The 17,611-nt window shown below is 41.1% G+C and overlaps 1 protein-coding gene across 3 annotated transcripts in view; it reads left to right on the top strand.

Moving 5' to 3' along the window:
* ryr3 (ryanodine receptor 3) overlaps positions 1-17,611 on the top strand; it is a 150,446-nt gene that overhangs the window by 12,520 nt on the left and 120,315 nt on the right. For 2 of the 3 annotated variants that reach the window (XM_069161764.1, XM_069161765.1), the window contains exons 2-4: positions 4,953-5,072; positions 11,279-11,383; positions 14,414-14,434. In XM_069161764.1, coding sequence (XP_069017865.1) covers positions 4,953-5,072; positions 11,279-11,383; positions 14,414-14,434 — 246 coding nt within the window. The remainder of the gene's footprint in view (positions 1-4,952; positions 5,073-11,278; positions 11,384-14,413; positions 14,435-17,611) is intronic. The other variant, XM_069161766.1, reaches the window with a different exon arrangement.

A 17,611-nucleotide genomic window follows, 5' to 3' on the forward strand; every position in this document is an offset into this window, starting at 1 on the left:
TAATCTAAGATTGTTTTGTAACTTAATATTTGAATCAAACAGGCTTAAATGTATTATTTATTCTGTAATTTCTACTATATTTATAAAGACTGTTGCATCTTTGTGTTTGTATGCAACCACTGCAGCTGACAGTATTGAATAGCTGGAGTTAGTATCAGTCAAACAACAGCAGCAGACTGAGACCAGACACGTCATCCGTTTTCTCTTTAACCAGAAATACTGAGAGTCCATAGAGCTCGGGTCATTAGCTCATTTCTACCTTCAGGGCATCTTGACTTTTGAAATATGTCTGTGAAGCTGCAGTGAAAATTTCCAACTCCTAAAATATCAGTTTCTCAGTCCTCGTCTCGGCTTGCTGCATATGTTGTTTTATTTTTTTTGTACTGTTGCTGAACTCTGTCATGGTCTCCTTTCTTCCTTTAATCATTTTTCTCTCACTATTTCCTGAGGCTCGACAAGGTTTTAAAAATTTAACATGAGGTTGGAACTTTATGAACACTAACTTTATTATTTATAGTCGGGTGCTATAGTGACGGATCACTCATGAATGCAAATCATTTTAAGCTCTGATCGTTTCCATCAGGGGTTCAAAGAAAGAAAGTTGAGACCACGATCCATGGATACAACATCTTTCTTATCAGAAAATAACGCCTGAATCTCCTTTCAACAAACAGATCTCCGATAGACACCAAAATCAGCCCTTATCAAGCTTGTCAGGGTGTAGTTCTCACACATCTACACTCTATCTTCTTCGCTCTTCGTGGTGTTAGCTAAGCTCCTCTAAAAACACGTAGCTCAACCTGCACTTAGCACCCCGCCTGACATTTATGAGAAACACGACTCCTGAGCAGTCACAGCATTTTAGACCGACTGCACACCGAGACCGTGTGAACAAGCAGGCAAATGTGCTGGGATTTTCTCGATTCCCTTTATTTTCCAACCCTCTCTTAAAAAAATGTTCCCCCCCCCCCCTCCCTCACTCTCTCCTCCCAAAGCCTGCCTGTTTTGATCTCCACTGAGCATGTGCAAAGCATGTGTGTCAAAATAGCAGCGCTGAGGGATTAAACAGATTCACCTTTTCTCAAGTTCACATTGGTGGCAGCGCCGGGTGAGTTGTGGGAGTTTATTTGGCATGCTGGAGCATCGGGAGTTCTCGGGTTTCTGTTGGTGGCTGCATCAGGCCGCACGCAGGCAAACACGCACACACACACACACACACACACACACACACACACACACACACCTGTCGCTGTCAGTTGAGTCACACACAGACCGGCTGCTCCGGAGGAAGACGAAAAGAGGCGAGTGGGAAATGCTGAGGGTCTGGGAAAGAGAATCGGTGCATCCAACAGTAGTAGTGGTCGGTGAAGGAAGTCTCTGACCAGAGTGACAAACTCTTAATTTTGGTTTGTTAAAAGTGGAGAAATGTTTGGGCGGGTGGCGTCGGGCTGGGAGCAGGCAGGGTCAAGTTCCCGCTCGACACTTGGAAGCTGGGTGAAGCAGCCACCCAACCCTCGCTCGCCTCCTCCTGCTGCAGGCCACGGCCCTATACATAGTAATGATGCTGCTCTTTAGCTGTCTAGCAGATGGTCGCGCCGCTGCGGCCGGGATCACTTTGCCTCAGATTCACCGGATTCTCTGGCTCTGAATCAAGTCAGGAGTGCAGAGACAGACAGAAACTGTCTTAAGAAAGCTTCTCCGCGGTGGCCACACATGGCCCTTTCATTAGATTTCGAGATTTGATCACAGCGATTGGATTTTTATGAGAAAATGCTGCTGTGTGTCCACTCATGACATTAAACCCTCCCGTACAGTGTTTCCTGTGGTTATATTTATTTAAACCTGCATTGGCGCTATCATCCATTCTGCTCTTCCTCCTGTTGCCTCACCCTCATCAGATGACCGGATGGCATCTAATCTATGAAGCTTTCTGATCTCAGTGCAACTCTGTTCACTTCTGTCTCTGAAGCTGCTCAATCGGAGTGAGAATAATATATATATTTGTGCACCTGAGCCTTTCAGTGTGGTCGTCCACTTTGACTGAACTGTTGCTTTAGAGGGTTTTTCAGAGCCTGGCTCCGCCCACCTATCGCTCACAGGTTTCAGTTTTGAATTGCAGTCTGGAAACCCTGTTGGCATGAAGGTTCGGCTCGGCCGCTCTGAAGGGCAGACCAATCAGTAACAAGTGGTAATCATGGCTCAGTGCGATGACGTTAAAGTCAAGCATTTTGTTTTGAAATATAGTTCCAACGTCGGTGACAGTAGCGAGCTGAAGTGATACCAACAGCTGCGGCAATGCGATCGAATGTTAAGGAACTACAAGAGCGATGCCTACAAATTTAAGAAAAAGTATGCAAATGGTCATCTACCCACGTGGCAGTACACTTTTCTACGTTGGGGGAGGGTTTCTTGCGGTGTTTACGGCTTGGTGAGTTTTGGTGGACAACATATATATAATATGGTGATCAGTACCGACTGGTTAAAGTCTCCTGCAACACTTTAATGGGTCTAAACATTAACGTCGACCACTTGCAGATTCTTTTTCCTTCTCTTTCGCGTGACAGGAGGTGAAGTTGTGCCAGAAATGATTGGTTAAAGGCTCAGGCATTGGTTTAAAAATTATCCCAAAAGTCGACGCCCATTTGGATGCAACAACTGTAAACAATCCCCAGTGGAGCCTGACCAGACCCATAAATTAGGAGGAGAATGTAAGTCTGGCAATGCCAGATAAATAAACACGTAAGTATAGTGTGTTGGTAAGGGTGCGAGGACCCGCTAAGGCCACCAGAATCCCAAACAGCTTAAAAGAAAGAGGTGTATATATTCGATCTTAAAGAGGTGGCAAGTCTTTGGTCATCCTGCGGCCGTGTTGAGTTTCTGTATCTCTGACCTGAAACAACAAGCTGTGTTTTCTCCATCACACGAGTATACCAGGAAAGCTCGGGTGATTCTGAGCCAGTGCCGATGCTTTCTGCTAACAGTAATCCTCCCTGAAACCCACAGTCGGGTCAGGGGGTGTTTAAAATGCTGCTGGTGTGGACTGCTGTGCCAGCCCCCCCCTCCCCCCCTCCCACCACCACCATGACATTTAACTTGACTGTGCTTCACTTTTAACACTGGAAGATGGATTTTTACTGACCAAAACACAGCCTCGAAACAAGAACTTTGGCTTTCAGTCTCAAATCAGCGGCTGTGCAGTCGTGCCTCTTTGTGCCTCGATATAAGATGAGTTAGTTTATTCATTTATTTCAGTTTTTTCCTCTTCAGACATAAGATATGATCGCTGAAACATGCTGCAGCTGGAAGCCAGATGATAATTTTTTGCCTGCTGCCATTTAAGATCAATTATTAATTTATGTTGCATGCAAATAAAAGATTCAAAACCTCAATATCACAGATTTGTATACCCTGCTAGTTTTTAAGCTATGAAATGCCGTCCTATTCATACAATATGTTTTAAGTAAAGTGAAGCACTATTTATGCCACAAAATGTCTGTTTTTTAAGTTTTTTTTTAGGAATGATGTTATATTATGCCCAAAATGTAGAATTCTATCAAATACAGCAAAACTTGCCCGAAAGAAATGTCCCCATGGGGACAATAAAGTGTATCGTAGCATTGCGTGTCGTAGATCTGGACTAGTTCCAATATTCACCCAATTCTTAGCATAAAAATTCACACAAACAATGTTGAGGAAAAGTCTGACATTTTGGAAAATAGGTTGATTTGCTTTGAGTTGGATGACGAGTTCAGTTCAGTTCATTTCCTCTTCTTTCCAGCCTTTCGGCAAAGCAAAGCCAACCAGCTGTGGTTTTGTATTTAGATACAAGGGTGGTATGGATCTTTTCATATAACTCCAAGCGTATTCCTAAAATGTTGTACTTTTCATCGAATGCAGCTCAGTTGTTTTATTCTGGTGGGTGTTACTGTTGTGGGAGAACACAGTCCAGTCATTTGTGAACACCTCCCACGTGTAGAAACCAGAAAGAGGCTTTGGGTCCGTTTGAACTTTTTAGCTGAAAGAACATGACAGTCTGTCATAAGACGCTTTTTCTCTTGTTTCCAATCCATTTCCATTCATCCGGCAGTGTGAAATTACTGACTGGAAACAATTTACTCCTACATTGTTGGATATGCTAAATTGAACCGAATGCTTTCTAATGCAGAAAAACGTCTGACAGCGTAATGGGATATATATTCAAAAACCTTCTTAAATCCTTTTCTTCTCGGCTTTTTACTTTCTAATCACAAACTTTCCTCGTTTGGGGTCCAATGTGCCGTTTTTGTCTGAAATATTGTCCGGGTCTGTTATCTCGCCTCCTGAGTCTGTGGGTGCTCCACAGCCTGTGTCTGAATCTATTGAATTAATACTGCTGTGAAAGAGGTGGGAGCCAGAACCATGGCAACCATCAGCTCAGATTAGTGTGGGACGCGAGCTGGCAGGAGACATCACACACACGCTACACACCCACATACATATACACACACACACACGCACACGCACAAACAAATCAATATCTGTGCCAAACAGAGCCCGACCCTCTCCGCCCTGACAGATACAGATGTTCAGTTATTGGTTGCACTGATTGAATCGAGGTCTTCCTCTACTCCCACAGAGATACCACAGTGTGCGTAACAGGTTTAGAAATGATATGACTCAGAGCCACATGCCCTCAATGCTATTGATTGATGTGGTTTTCCTTCTTTTCTTTTCTACTGCTGAATTGAACAGTCGTAGAAAATAAATAAATATTGGGTATCAGATCAAAATGCTGCTTCTATATCTGGTAATTTTGAGGCTCGACAAACTCGAAGGGTTTTTATCTTTTATGTCTGAAATCTAAGTTTCACAGGAGTTTAATTGGGTTTCCAGGTCGGAGAGGCGTCTTGTTTATTTTGATTGGGTCGCTTTTACAACATATTTGGCTTTAACGCTCGTCTCTCCTCCGGCAGGATGACGAGGTGGTGCTGCAGAGTGCGGCCAGCATCCAGAAGGAGCATCGCAAGTTCTGCCTGGCCGCCGAGGGACTCGGAAACCGCCTGTGTTACCTGGAATCCACGTCTGAAGCTAAGGTGAGGAGGGCACGCAGCTTTGTTTTCACCTGCATTTCAAAGCTGCTATAAATCTCCTGGAGAAAATGGGAAAACAGCGGCAGGTTTGCATTAAACATGCAGCTAGAACTAGACGTTGCTTCTCAAAAGTAGTGCTGGCGACTTTTTTGTTTTGTTTTTATATCCTTCAATTTCATTTTTTGTATTGTTACCATCTTTTTTTTTTGCCTGTTGTAACCCCACGGCCCCATTAGGTGAATTTCCAAACCTCTTCTTCGACAGTCACAGCATACGCAACTATCGTTATTTCTTTCACAATTAATCATCAATATTTAAGTATATTTGCTCAGGTTTGCATTTATACACTCAAAGAGGTAAAAAAAATTTGACATGTCAACCAATAAAACATTTCTTTTACCCCAATATTTCAACTGTTAACTATTTCAACCATTTATTCTTATTTTTCGCGATTTCGATTATTTTCTTTTAACCACCAATTTAACCATTTAGCGTTTAGCAAACTATATTGTTTACTTTCAGCTATCACAACAATCTATTGTATCATTTGGCAACAGTTATATATCACTTCTAGTTTACTTCAAACATGAGACCTTATGCAGCTCAACTGTTTATATCTTACTTGTAGTCATTTGAACCATTTATCCTTATTTTTGCTAAGTATTTAAATTATGATCTAACTATTTCAACCATGTTTCCATTACTTTGTTTAGCATTTACTTTTAGCCATCTGGGCTAGCTATCCTTACATTTAGGTAACGAGTCCAGTTTTCAGTTTCAACCAATTACCCTTATATAAAGCTAACTGAACTTTTTAGCTATAAGTTAACCATTTACCAGTTGCCATTTCCACCATTTATGTTCATTTTTAGCAAACACAAACTATTCCAACCTTTCTTTTAACTTCTTATCATTTTTAAGCAACATGGGATTTTCCGGTATTGCAGCGAGTATTACTATAGTTGAGCTTCCCGTGTACCCTCTGGCAACCACAGAAATACCCCATGTTTACAGAAGGAAGCTGGTTTCTTGATGACGTGACAGAATTATAGTTTACGAGACTAAATATTCAGCGTAGACGTATCCAACCTGTTGAAATGTACCAGATATAAACGCTCTGGCATGACGAGACATCTCGTCGTCTCATTCGTCGTTTAATCCCGATAAGCAATAGATGGGTTTCCTTAATCAGGAGGACGATGTTAATTCTGATGAAGTGTGACAACACAATCAGTTGGCGTCGTATTAGTTTCTGTTTTTCTATCATGTTCGTGTCGCCTCTCAAACAATGAATTACATCTCCCACTAATTTGAACCCTTCAACAATTGAAATGGGATCTGAAAAAAAAAAAAAAAAAAAAGATTTCTCCTGTGTAGCTTAATAGATGCACCAAATAATATTGCATCCAAATATGTCTTCAGGTTTGTTCTTGGCATCTCTCGTACTGACAGCATGTAAATCACTGAGACCCATTTGTTTATCCTGTCTTTTCTCTCCAACTGCTGCTGTTCAGATGAGCGCTCCTGGCAAATATGGGATGAATTAGAAAAAGTGAAGATTCTGTACAGACCCCGAGGTGCAGCTAACTACAGCTAATTAGATTTAAAAAAAAAAAAAAAAAAAAAAACAATCTTAAAATGGGCGTGTTGGTGAGCACACCATCACTGCAGTGATCCAGGTTCAGTTACTTCCAGCTTGGCTTGACAGCGTTTACGGGGTCAGTTTGGGGCGTTGCACTTGTTTCTGCTCTGGTGCATCTCAGCGGTTCGTCCTGACAAAAAAAAAATAACAAGTCTGATATTTACGGAACAGGATTTTGACCACTTTTTGTTGGTTTGTTGTCAGAGGAGTGATTTATTATTATTCTTTTTTTTTTTTTATTATTATTGACACTGAATGGTGTTGTAGCAATGCGGCTGAGCTGTCAGCAGTCTGTTACGCAACTCGCTAATCTTTTTGACAAAAAGAAAACGTACAAGACAAGACACGATGAAATGAAGCAGATCGTGTTCGCTCCGGAGAATGTGCTGCTTAATAGCTTTGTAATTGCTGTGTATCATTATGTGCATCATTAGTCACAAGATTTTTTTTCAGTGCGAGCATGTTTCCTGCCAGTCAGTCAGTACTCCGCTTCACACATACTTCACATGTTGGAGTGATAATCTCAAGATCACGATTTGTGAAACTCTCCAACAGGGTTCGGATTATTGTATGAGCTGTGCGCATGAAGCCGGGCTGGATTTTTTTTTTTTTTATCGGGCCAATGAGTAATACGACTTTAAGTAAATTTGGGGACAGGTTTGTGCTCACTCACCTGGAACAGTCGTCGAGCTGGAGGGCATCACCTGCAGAGCTCCGGGCAGACCGCCTCAAACGCCTCTCACCTTGGTATCGGTGACAATGCTTCGGGCCTCCTCGGGTGTGAAATGCGGCCGAGCATCGAGGCTGGCGGCTGTTGTTTTTGGCACGAGGGGAGTTGCTGTCATCTGCGAGCCGATCTCAGGTGTTGACACCTCGTTTCGCAGACTCTTAATGAAGCCGGACCGCCTGCCGCAGCCGGTGGACAGAAAAAAAGGGCAAAGTGAAACACTGGGTCCGATTTAAAGAAGAGTTCTTATAGTGTTTAACATGTACTGTTTGTGTTATTATATAACATACGATATCTTTCCATGGCACGTTGTCAGCTTCCATTGTTGTTGAACGATCTCTAATTCTTGTGAATTAACTTCTGCACGACACGTAATAGAAACCACTTACTGACTCCGATGATTCTGCAACTGAGATCAGATTCGATCTTTGAATATCTTCCTGCAAAAGTATGAAAATCTTTCAAGGAAAAATGTAAGAATTGAGATGTTCCCATTGGAGTTACAGACTGATAACTGACATTTGTTCATTGATTAAATTATCCCATGCCCTTCTTATCATTACTGCTTTTATCTAATGCATAGTTTTGATCACTTCTGTTGAAGGTTTTAATTGTGCTAAAGGATAGAGATGACGATATTAAACATTCTTCCTGTTAATAATCCCATAAAACTCGTTAAACTCTGAACGGGATCCAGCTTCCCCAAAGCCCATTTGGTCCCTTTGAAGAAATAGATCCATAAAATTATTTATGAATACATACTTATTAAAAAAGACTAAATAGTTCCATATAAAGTTTGTAGAGACGTTAATCCAACCGGACTGAATGGTGATTTCGTTGGAGACCATTTTAAATCATGGAATTGTACACACTTGGTCCTTTAGTGTGTATTTTCTGCAGCAGGACGGTTGACTCAAAATAAACTGCAGTGTGTTCATTGTAATAAAGGTGTTGTGCACTGGTGTCGCTCTCTGATGTCTTTTTAATATCCTTTAGACATCAATAATCTGTTTTGTAGAGGAGGAAGATATGTGCGAATTTTGCTACATAGACTTTTTTTTAAAAGGATCACTTTACTGTCGGCCTTTTTATGAGATTTTTTTGACAATAGGAACAAAAATTTTGAATATCATTTAGCTTTTTCCTTTATCAGCAGATGGCCTTGAGAAGATGGAGTAAGTCATTTCATTTCCTTTTATTTGATTTCTTCTAAATAGCTTGCATATGACATTATATTCCAGACTGTCAAATAAGTCAGTTAGATCTCCTGAAGGATTATTTTACCCCTTTCATTGCACTCAATCAGGCTCCCTGTAGAGCGCGAAAGAATTTGACTTTCTAAAAGGTGACTGCGACCACACCACGGAGAGAGAGAGAGAGAGAAAAAGAGACAGTCTCTTCTCCACCCAGACGAGGCAGAACTTTCAGTGTGTCTGCCCAACCCGGGAAGAAGTATGATAATTGGAAAATTGGCGGTGAATAATTCATAAGAGGTGTAAGGTTTGCAGCAGGTTGCGAGTTATCGCCGAAGAAGGTCGGATGACACCACAGGTGTAGCTGCATCTTGTCATGTTGGCTCCTCTTGAGGGTGAAAAATAAATATTAAAGTAACCTTTATCTCATATTTTGTGGTGCGATAACTGGATTTTAGGGGCTGCTGGCCTATTATATAAGTCTTTTCTATTATTTTCCTCAGCTTTTGTATCACTGGCAGCATCTTATCTAAATGGAATTAAATGATGAGTATCTGAGCGAACGGGGCTGTTGGTTACAGTGAACTGGATGCGCGCGCGCACACACACACACACACACACACACACACACACACACACACACACACACACACACACACACTCTGTCAGGGGTTGGAGGTTCCTTTGCATTTTTGTGTTGAGTTACAGAGCAGCTCCATCGCCATTATCACCCAGCAGCCCTCCCCTCTGCTCACATTTCTTTCTTCACTCCAGAGGTCAAAGGTCAGCCGGTTGTGCTCCTGCTCGTCCACATCTCTGCTGGGGAAAAACATGGACTGTGATGCATGTTACGCTGAGCCGGCTGTTGTTATGAAATGATATGATACGTTATGAAACACTGTTACTTATGTATTGAATAACATGAGGACGTATATGAACTGATGAAGGCGTGGGAGTTACTGGCCGACGGCTAATTTGTCCGTTTACGTGTTGTTGTTTACACAAAATGTCAGCAGTGCAATATTAATCAACACTGCCATCTAGCATATCACATTAATTTTTCATACTTTGACAAATAAATACAAGGTCTGCCTCTGTGCTGCATTCGAGCTGCAGGTATTTTACAAACATGATTTAGCCTCAAACACACATTTTAATTGTTCAGCATCGTCTCTTTGCATTGGCTCTGAACAGCTGTCTTGATTTGGGGATTTTTTTTTTTTTTTTTTTAAAACCATCACATCTACCCCCCTTCTTGCGGACAGTTGTTGATCACTGAATAATGCATAATCATCTGCTATTACTGAATTTATTGAAGCACAGCCGGTGGGGCTTTCACTCTGAAAGCCAAATCTGATGCCGACTTCCGCGGAAAGCCAAACAACCCCGCGTCTGGAGGAATGAAGGCCTTTAGCCAAACTAATTATGGGTCACTGTAGCTGCAGGCTGCACACCTTGTGACAGCTCTCCTCATATAATCCCCAGCCTCTCGTTAGCGGCACACCGGGACGGCGAAGAAGCCGGAAGTCATCGATATTATTTGTGAGCACCATTCGTCCCTGAGCAGTTTAATCATTTCAGTTGGTCTCTTGTGTCCCGTTCAGGGCCTGTGGTTAATCTAGTGACCAACTATTGCAGCAGAAAGTTTAGTAAATGTTTAGCAAGTTAGATAAAATATTCTCCAAATATATTTGTGTACATGTGCTTGAATAAATAAACATTGTTTCACAGTACTGCATTTCCCTGTTATCAAGTTAATTTAGTTAAATTTCCCCAAGATGCATAAAGATAGATGCTGACAAACGTCTCCTGGGACAGTCGATGCCGAACTTTTCTGACCAAACCAGATTCTCCAAGTCCTGCTTCCGATTGCAGATATCAATATTTCTTCATGGACTAAAATTCAGTTAACAATGAAAACTAACATCATGATGCGTCTGTTTAAAATCAAAGAATAGAAAAAAGTTCCCTCAGCATCACAATAGACCTCCCCAAAACAAATCAATCATATTTATCTCAGCTGTCTGTGTGTCGCTGATAAAATCTTTTTATTAGTTTATTTATGATGTCCTGTAGAAGAAGAACCTGCGTAATGGTACAAAGGCACCAAACTGAAATTTGAGGCGAAAATCCACAGTCAGGTGGTATGTTTATAGATTTTATGTATATATTTATATATATGATTAAAATTTAAATATCTTCTGAATATATTGCCTCCAGTTTTGAGCTACTTTAGACTGACAGTGTCATTTGTATTTAGGTCACTGCCTGCACATCACAGTCCATCAAATTATTCAGATACTTCACACGTTTGCTTTGAAAATGTCAGTGAAAATCATGAAACATGTTTATGGATTAGGTTTCCAGAACTGCTCTGAACTCTTTAGTTTTTGTATGAACCTGGAATATTCATCTCAGAAACAGGATTGCAAATCAGGGGAGTTTGATGCAGCTGCTTTCCTATGAAGCTCTACAGGTAACATAAAAGGCAATTCAAGGAGAGTAAACTCCTGCCACAGTGTTTTTTGTAACCAGCAGAGGAGCCTGTATTTGCTAAAAATACCTTGTCATTGCCTCTTCTGCTAATGTTTATTTCCCTCTGTCCCTTTGCCCTCCTCCTCCTCCTTTCCGTCCTTTCATCCTGCAGCATGTTCCTCCAGACCTGTGCATCTGTAACTTTGTGTTGGAGCAGTCCCTGTCAGTGCGAGCCCTGCAGGAGATGCTGGCGAACACCGGGCAGAGCAGCGAGGGGGTGAGTACCTCCTCCCTCCTTCCCATCATACCCCTCTCCTCTCCGTCTAATACACACTCTCACATGCTTGTGTAGACCAACACATCCGCGCACACTTGCATAAATGAATCAGTCTGCAGTCTACCACTCACTCTCCGGTCCAAGATGCCCCTGAGGTTTTTTTTTTTTTAGTTGCTGTTAGAAGTCTGTACTTCTGTGATCTTGCTGCTTCATGTGACACAGAATCAGTATAAGTGATTAATATTCTTCAGACTGTTTTCCAGTGAACATAGTTTAGCTGAAGGGGAAACCCCACGGCAGAGCAGTCGCAGTATCGGAAGTACAAATGCACTGAGTCTGCTTTAAAATAATTTAATCCGGGAAACTGGCATTATATTTCAGGGATTTGTTTGAGTCCAGCCAATCAAGGCAGAGTCCAGCCATGACGCATTTACTGCCGTTTCCAAAATCATCCTTCACAGAAGGAAGCAGGACTTCAAACACCCTCTGATGTCAGATTCAGACATCAAATACTTTGTAGAGTTGATCACAGACAATTATTTTTCAAGTAAATTATGTGGAAGATGTAATTTGACGCTAACGCAAGTACCTGCTGGAAATCTAAGTTGGAGGTTGGCCATTTTGGATGTCCCACTTTCTCGTCTGCACATCCGACCTTCACATAAAAGTTTCAGGAACCAAGAAAACAAATGAAATCTTTATGTAAATTGACTTCAATAGATAAGCACTTTGCTGTTTAAGGCAGCCAATCAAGTAACTTTTCACATCACAAATCAACATGAACACAAATACTAACACATATAACAAACAAACATCGACAACAAGTAAATCTTATGTTTAACAGGTCATTACTATATTTTTTTTAAAACATACTTTAAGAAAATACTTTACAATGTCAATTGAATCCCCTTCTGTTTTTCAGGAGGCTTTTATTTTGAAGATATTTTGCAAAATGCATGTTGGAGTTTTGTTCCTTTGCTTTAATTGGTCACTGGATTTCTTTTTCCTTTCAGCAACTGAGTTTTTAGGTCTATGTGGAACATTTTTCGGACGGTGATTAAAAATAACCGCAAGTTCGAGAAACTTAGAACAACACAATTTAACAACTTAAAAACTCCAGAAGGTCCCATTAATCACGACACTGAATACACTTACCAGGTCTAAGATGTCTTAACTGACTAATGCTCATTTGTTGCTGTTCATTGATGGGTAGTTGTGTTTTTACTTCAAACTACTTTTGCAGTAAATTTGAACTTTTAGAAGTGAATGTGGTGAAAATCAATAAGTAGCTTGGATCAAATCCCCGGGGTGTTCGGACTGAGTAGACAGACAACACCCAGCAACACCCTGAGCTCCGTTAACACCAAGAACTGGAACTGAATCCTAAACAGAAGGTGTCTCTTTTCATTCTGTGTAACACATTCCTGTTTTGCCCCCCAAAAAAAGACATCAGAAGGCCGTCAAGGGTCAAAGAAAGGAGGAAAATTATCTGTGAGGGCTCTGCCGCATCCACAGCATCCTCTCTCCTCCCCTTCCGCTCTCTTGATTTACACTAAACAAGGCTGAACCCTTTCGTCCCCCCCTCCGCTCCAGCGCTCACTTGGCATGTTTATTAGAGCAGGTAAGTAATCTTGGATGGGGCAGATTCGCTGCAGTGCCACCGGGGGTGTCATCGATAGCAACGAGGCGCAAGGATGCCGGGGGGAGGAGGGGGCTGTAAATCTTTGTCAGACGATCGCATTCACTCATGCTGCTGTGCTCTAACGGAGTCATTACATATGTCGTTTAAATTTCATCGCCCAGCTAGCCATAGACGTAAAGAGACGACACCACCCAGGGGCGTTACCGGGGGCCTCTTCAGGGAGATACTCTCATATACCATAGGAAATATATTATAATCTCCTTTTATGAACCATGTCAACGGATCTTTCTCTTGTTAATTCCAATTTATTGTCAATTTATTTCCCATTGTTAAGTAAAACATAAGTGTGTGACCCCCCCCACCCCCATTGACTTGGTTGCACCCGTGCTACCCTTATTAGCCAGCTAGGCAGCGCTGTATGTCCAAATTGGTAGCTGCCTCTAAAGTCAGTAAACGCAAAAGCAGCTGACCAAAACAAAGTGGCAGCAACTGTCTTGATTCACAGATTAGGTGATTTCAAATAGTAAATGCAATCTAGCAAATTTTCCCAATGTCCCAATTGAACCCAACGTCAACACAAATGGTTACACCCTTGTTTTGGATAAATTATTATCCACATGTTTTGGGAAAAAACAAAGAGAAAACAGTGCTTAAATCTCTAATAAGGTTAAATTTGGAGAAATAAACCACCACGTGCAATAAATTGCTCGTTAGTTTTTTTTTTTTTTTTTTTTGTATAAATCTCTTCCTATTGGATACACATGGTCTGTTCCAATTTAAAAAAGCATTCCTCAATTGATGGATTTAATTAGTATCATTAGCCGATACTTAGTTTGAAACAGATCACCGGTATTCTAGGATTAGAGATGACAAAGCTACGGTAGCATGAATCATTGCGCAGTGCAGCGATTACACAAACCCGGCCGCTGCGCAGCCTCACCGTGCTACTTGCGAGATGAATTGAGTGCAAGATCCCGCACACTACTAATGCAAGGTAGTCGGCGCTGCGTGCTGTGCTGGGTTGCTCCGCCACTGTACTTTGATGCACCACGCAGCCCTCTGGTACAGATGGTTCTTTAAGTGTCTTATTTCCGTATCCCGCTTGGGCTCTCTCTGCTGGAGAATCAGGCCTGCGTTGTTATTAGCCTGGATAGCAGATTTGTTTTGTGCTCAAGAGTGCAGCATTGTTGGCTGGCCCCTGTTTGGCAAGACAACACGACGTTGGCTCAAATACAAACTCTCTGCTAGCGAGGCTAATAAATCACCCCGCTCCTACTTTTCCACGGGAAAGAACCTGTTTCTCCCCGTTGTCGCTCTCAGATTTGTGTAACTGACTGCCGTACGTCCCCAATAACACGTTCTTTTCATTTGTATTTGTGTATCACTAGAGTGCTGACCATGAAAAATGGGTAGGTCCATCAGTGTGTTCATCCATCATGTTGTCGGTGTGCATGACAAAACCTCCTGACTGCCAAACGGAAAGGGTTGAACTTTCACTGAAAGCAATGCCTATTTCTCGATTGTCATTTAAAGCTGCATCCGTAGTGTGTGCAGCAGTTTAGTTTAGAAGTAGATGGCAGCTGCTGCATTGTAGAGAGATGTCGGACTAATAGCAGTACATTTCAATTTATTCCACATATTGCTATCAAAGAGACATTTATTTCTGTGTGGACTCCATCAGGACAGTAAATGAGCCTTTCACCTCAGCGTAACTCAACACATTCTCTTTCCCCTCAGTCAGCCTACAGACGTTCAATTAACTTGTCACACGTCTCCCAACTTTAACGTACGGCAATCTTGAAATAGACATCCGTTGCTGCTGCACATGAGTCAAATGTTTTTGCTTGGCCTCTTTGCGGACTACCTGGTGTGCAAGTGTGCAAACAATCGTGTCTGCGTCTCATTTGCTTAAAGCATTCATTATCGCATTTTTGCTTTTCAAACGCAATAAATTCAAGCCTTATAATATATGTTAAAAATGTTTGTGCTGCAAAAAAAAAAAAAAAAAATTCCATATTTTACAAATGTTGCAGATAAATGGTAATAATGAGCTCTCCTTATTAATCTAATTCATCAAATCTAAATGAAAGGATCTGAAATCCCACATGTTGGCAGAAAACTCACTTTGTTGTTTGGGGCGTGCTGCTCTGTTTTCTCTGGGTTTGGTCTCTAACATCAATTAATTTCAAGAATATTGTTAAGAGGAAATGTCCTGAAATCAGAAGTGATTTCAGAGCGTTCACGTTGCACAGCTCAGTATTGTTTTTGTTTTTTTTACCTGCCTATAATTAACCAACATTACATATCACAACGCATATCATATTTTGAATTACTGATATAAAGTACATGTGGAGCAAATGTAGCCCAATCCCTGTCTTATTATCCGGATGATTTAAAGGACAGGGCATTCAATATGTACATGAGGATCAATATATCAGATGGTACTTAGCAAATGAGTCTGGCATGAATCATTTCTCCACGGCCTTGGAAACATTTATTAGTGTGCTGTTTCCTCTCTCCTGGCCGTTCCACGTAATAATATTAATATTTATATTAAGTGAACATTTAGGGAAATTACTTAGTCATGGTTTGGTGTAATAGCTCTGGCAAAGAGAAGGCAGACACTCTTCTGTTCTTGTAAAGGCAAGCGGCCATGGACATAAAATGACTGTTTCGGATATTGGATCGTCTGAGTGACTATAAATAGACATCAAAGTCGTCCGTGTGTTCGGAGGAGTCACAATTTTCACCCAATGACATATTAACAGAAAACAAGCAAAATATTCTGTGATCATCATATTTTTGGTTGTAGGTAAGCGTAGTAATCAAAGGCACGGCCTCTATCCGTGTGACTAGCAGATATAAATGGATCAGTTCGACTCTGATTAAAAACGCAGGAGTATTTTGATATTTTGGGTGGAAGTTGTACTTTTTTTTTCTTTTTTTCTTTTTTTTTTACAGCTTACTAGTTAAATTTTTAACTGGCATCTGCCTTTGATCCGGGGTATGTGTTGACAGGTCGCGGTGAAAAATGGGTTGAAATTTTATGTACTGTTTTTAACTACCGTTTCCTAATGCCAGTTGAACAGATTTGAGCTCTATCAATGGTCTACAAAGCAAATCTATTTACCTACAACTAATTCCATACAAAGTAAAAAAAAAAAACTAAAAAAAACTGGATCTGCACGTTATGAACGTTACTGTTTAGTTTTTCTTTGTCTAAATTGCCTGTAGTTTGTATAAACTGCAATACACAGCAACTTTAGCTTCCTCCAACAATTAGATATGGATCACGATAACTGGTACATTTACTGGTACATTAGTTTTACTGGTACACTAATATCAGTATTTGTGTGTTCAGGTGTTCGCTTGAGGTAAAGAGCAAACCGTCTGACACATGGATGATTTCGGTGTCTAGCTTTGATCTCACAGCTTTCCCGACTGAACAGAAATTTTCAGCAGTCAACCAATTAAAATTCAAACAACTTGGGAGAATTTAAGACAAAATTGGCTCGTTCCTATAATTTTCCTATTATTAGTTAAAATCCCATGAAAAGACCATAATCGGTCTCACGTATTTGAAACTCCACATCGTCACAATCTGTGTAGCTGTTTCTGAAATAACTATATTGTCCATAAGTTTTGTAACAAAGAAACATGTCACCCAGTACAATGGCGTGGCCCTGTGATGAATTTTTAATGGTGTTTTTGTTAACAATGAAATAAGCTAAAGCCGACTTTGGATGTCAGACACAATATTTGTCAGGAGGATCAATTCCTTCTTGGTTCTAGTCTTTTTGGGATTTGTTGACGAAAAGAAAAACCTAGAAAATCATCAAAGATATGCTTTGAATGTATATTATGTAACCAAACTATTGCTATAACACACACGCACTCATACAAACCCTTATACGACAAAACTTCCTGACACAAATCACAGCCAACAGTGCTCCGCTGTTCAGGATACAGTGTGCAGCGGGAGGGGCACCGAAACCAAAGGTCACAGTTCCTGGCAGTGATGTGTCAGCACGACAGTAGGCCTGAAATACAGGCCAGCTCTCCCTCTCTTCCTCCACCCCCCCCCCCACCCCCCTCGCTCCCAGCTGTTGCTGGATACTCTTCCCATTTTTCTTTTGATCGAACCCTCCGTTTCTTTTTTCGTCTATCTTATACGAGCCATCTGGGAGAGACTTTTGAGGCCAAGAGAGAATTAGCTTCGGGTCATGTTTAGGGGGACAGTTGGGAGTTCCCTTTAGGTCTGTTTAAATATGCCCCTGCCAGCACACACAAATTAACGCTGACAACTGGACAAGAAAGAGGATAGCTTCTATGTGTTGCTTGTTGGATAAACACTACAGGGTGCAGCTTAGTGGGGAGCAGAGTCGTAAACCTTGGTTGTTTCTAGTAGAAGCTTAAAAAACAGTCAAATTAAGCGGACTGGGCATCTAATGTATGAGAAGAGCGTGTTCATTTTTAGTCCCGATGATAGAATTTGTTTTAATGACAGTGAGAAATATCTAACAAAATAACGTTTTCGTAACAGTATCTATTACATAAGTATTATGCTAGATTATTATTATTTTTTT

The sequence above is a fragment of the Embiotoca jacksoni genome, unplaced genomic scaffold (assembly GCF_022577435.1).
Source record: "Embiotoca jacksoni isolate LCO1_2020_lvr unplaced genomic scaffold, fEmbJac1.0.p SCAF_29, whole genome shotgun sequence".
Lineage (NCBI taxonomy): Eukaryota > Metazoa > Chordata > Actinopteri > Embiotocidae > Embiotoca > Embiotoca jacksoni.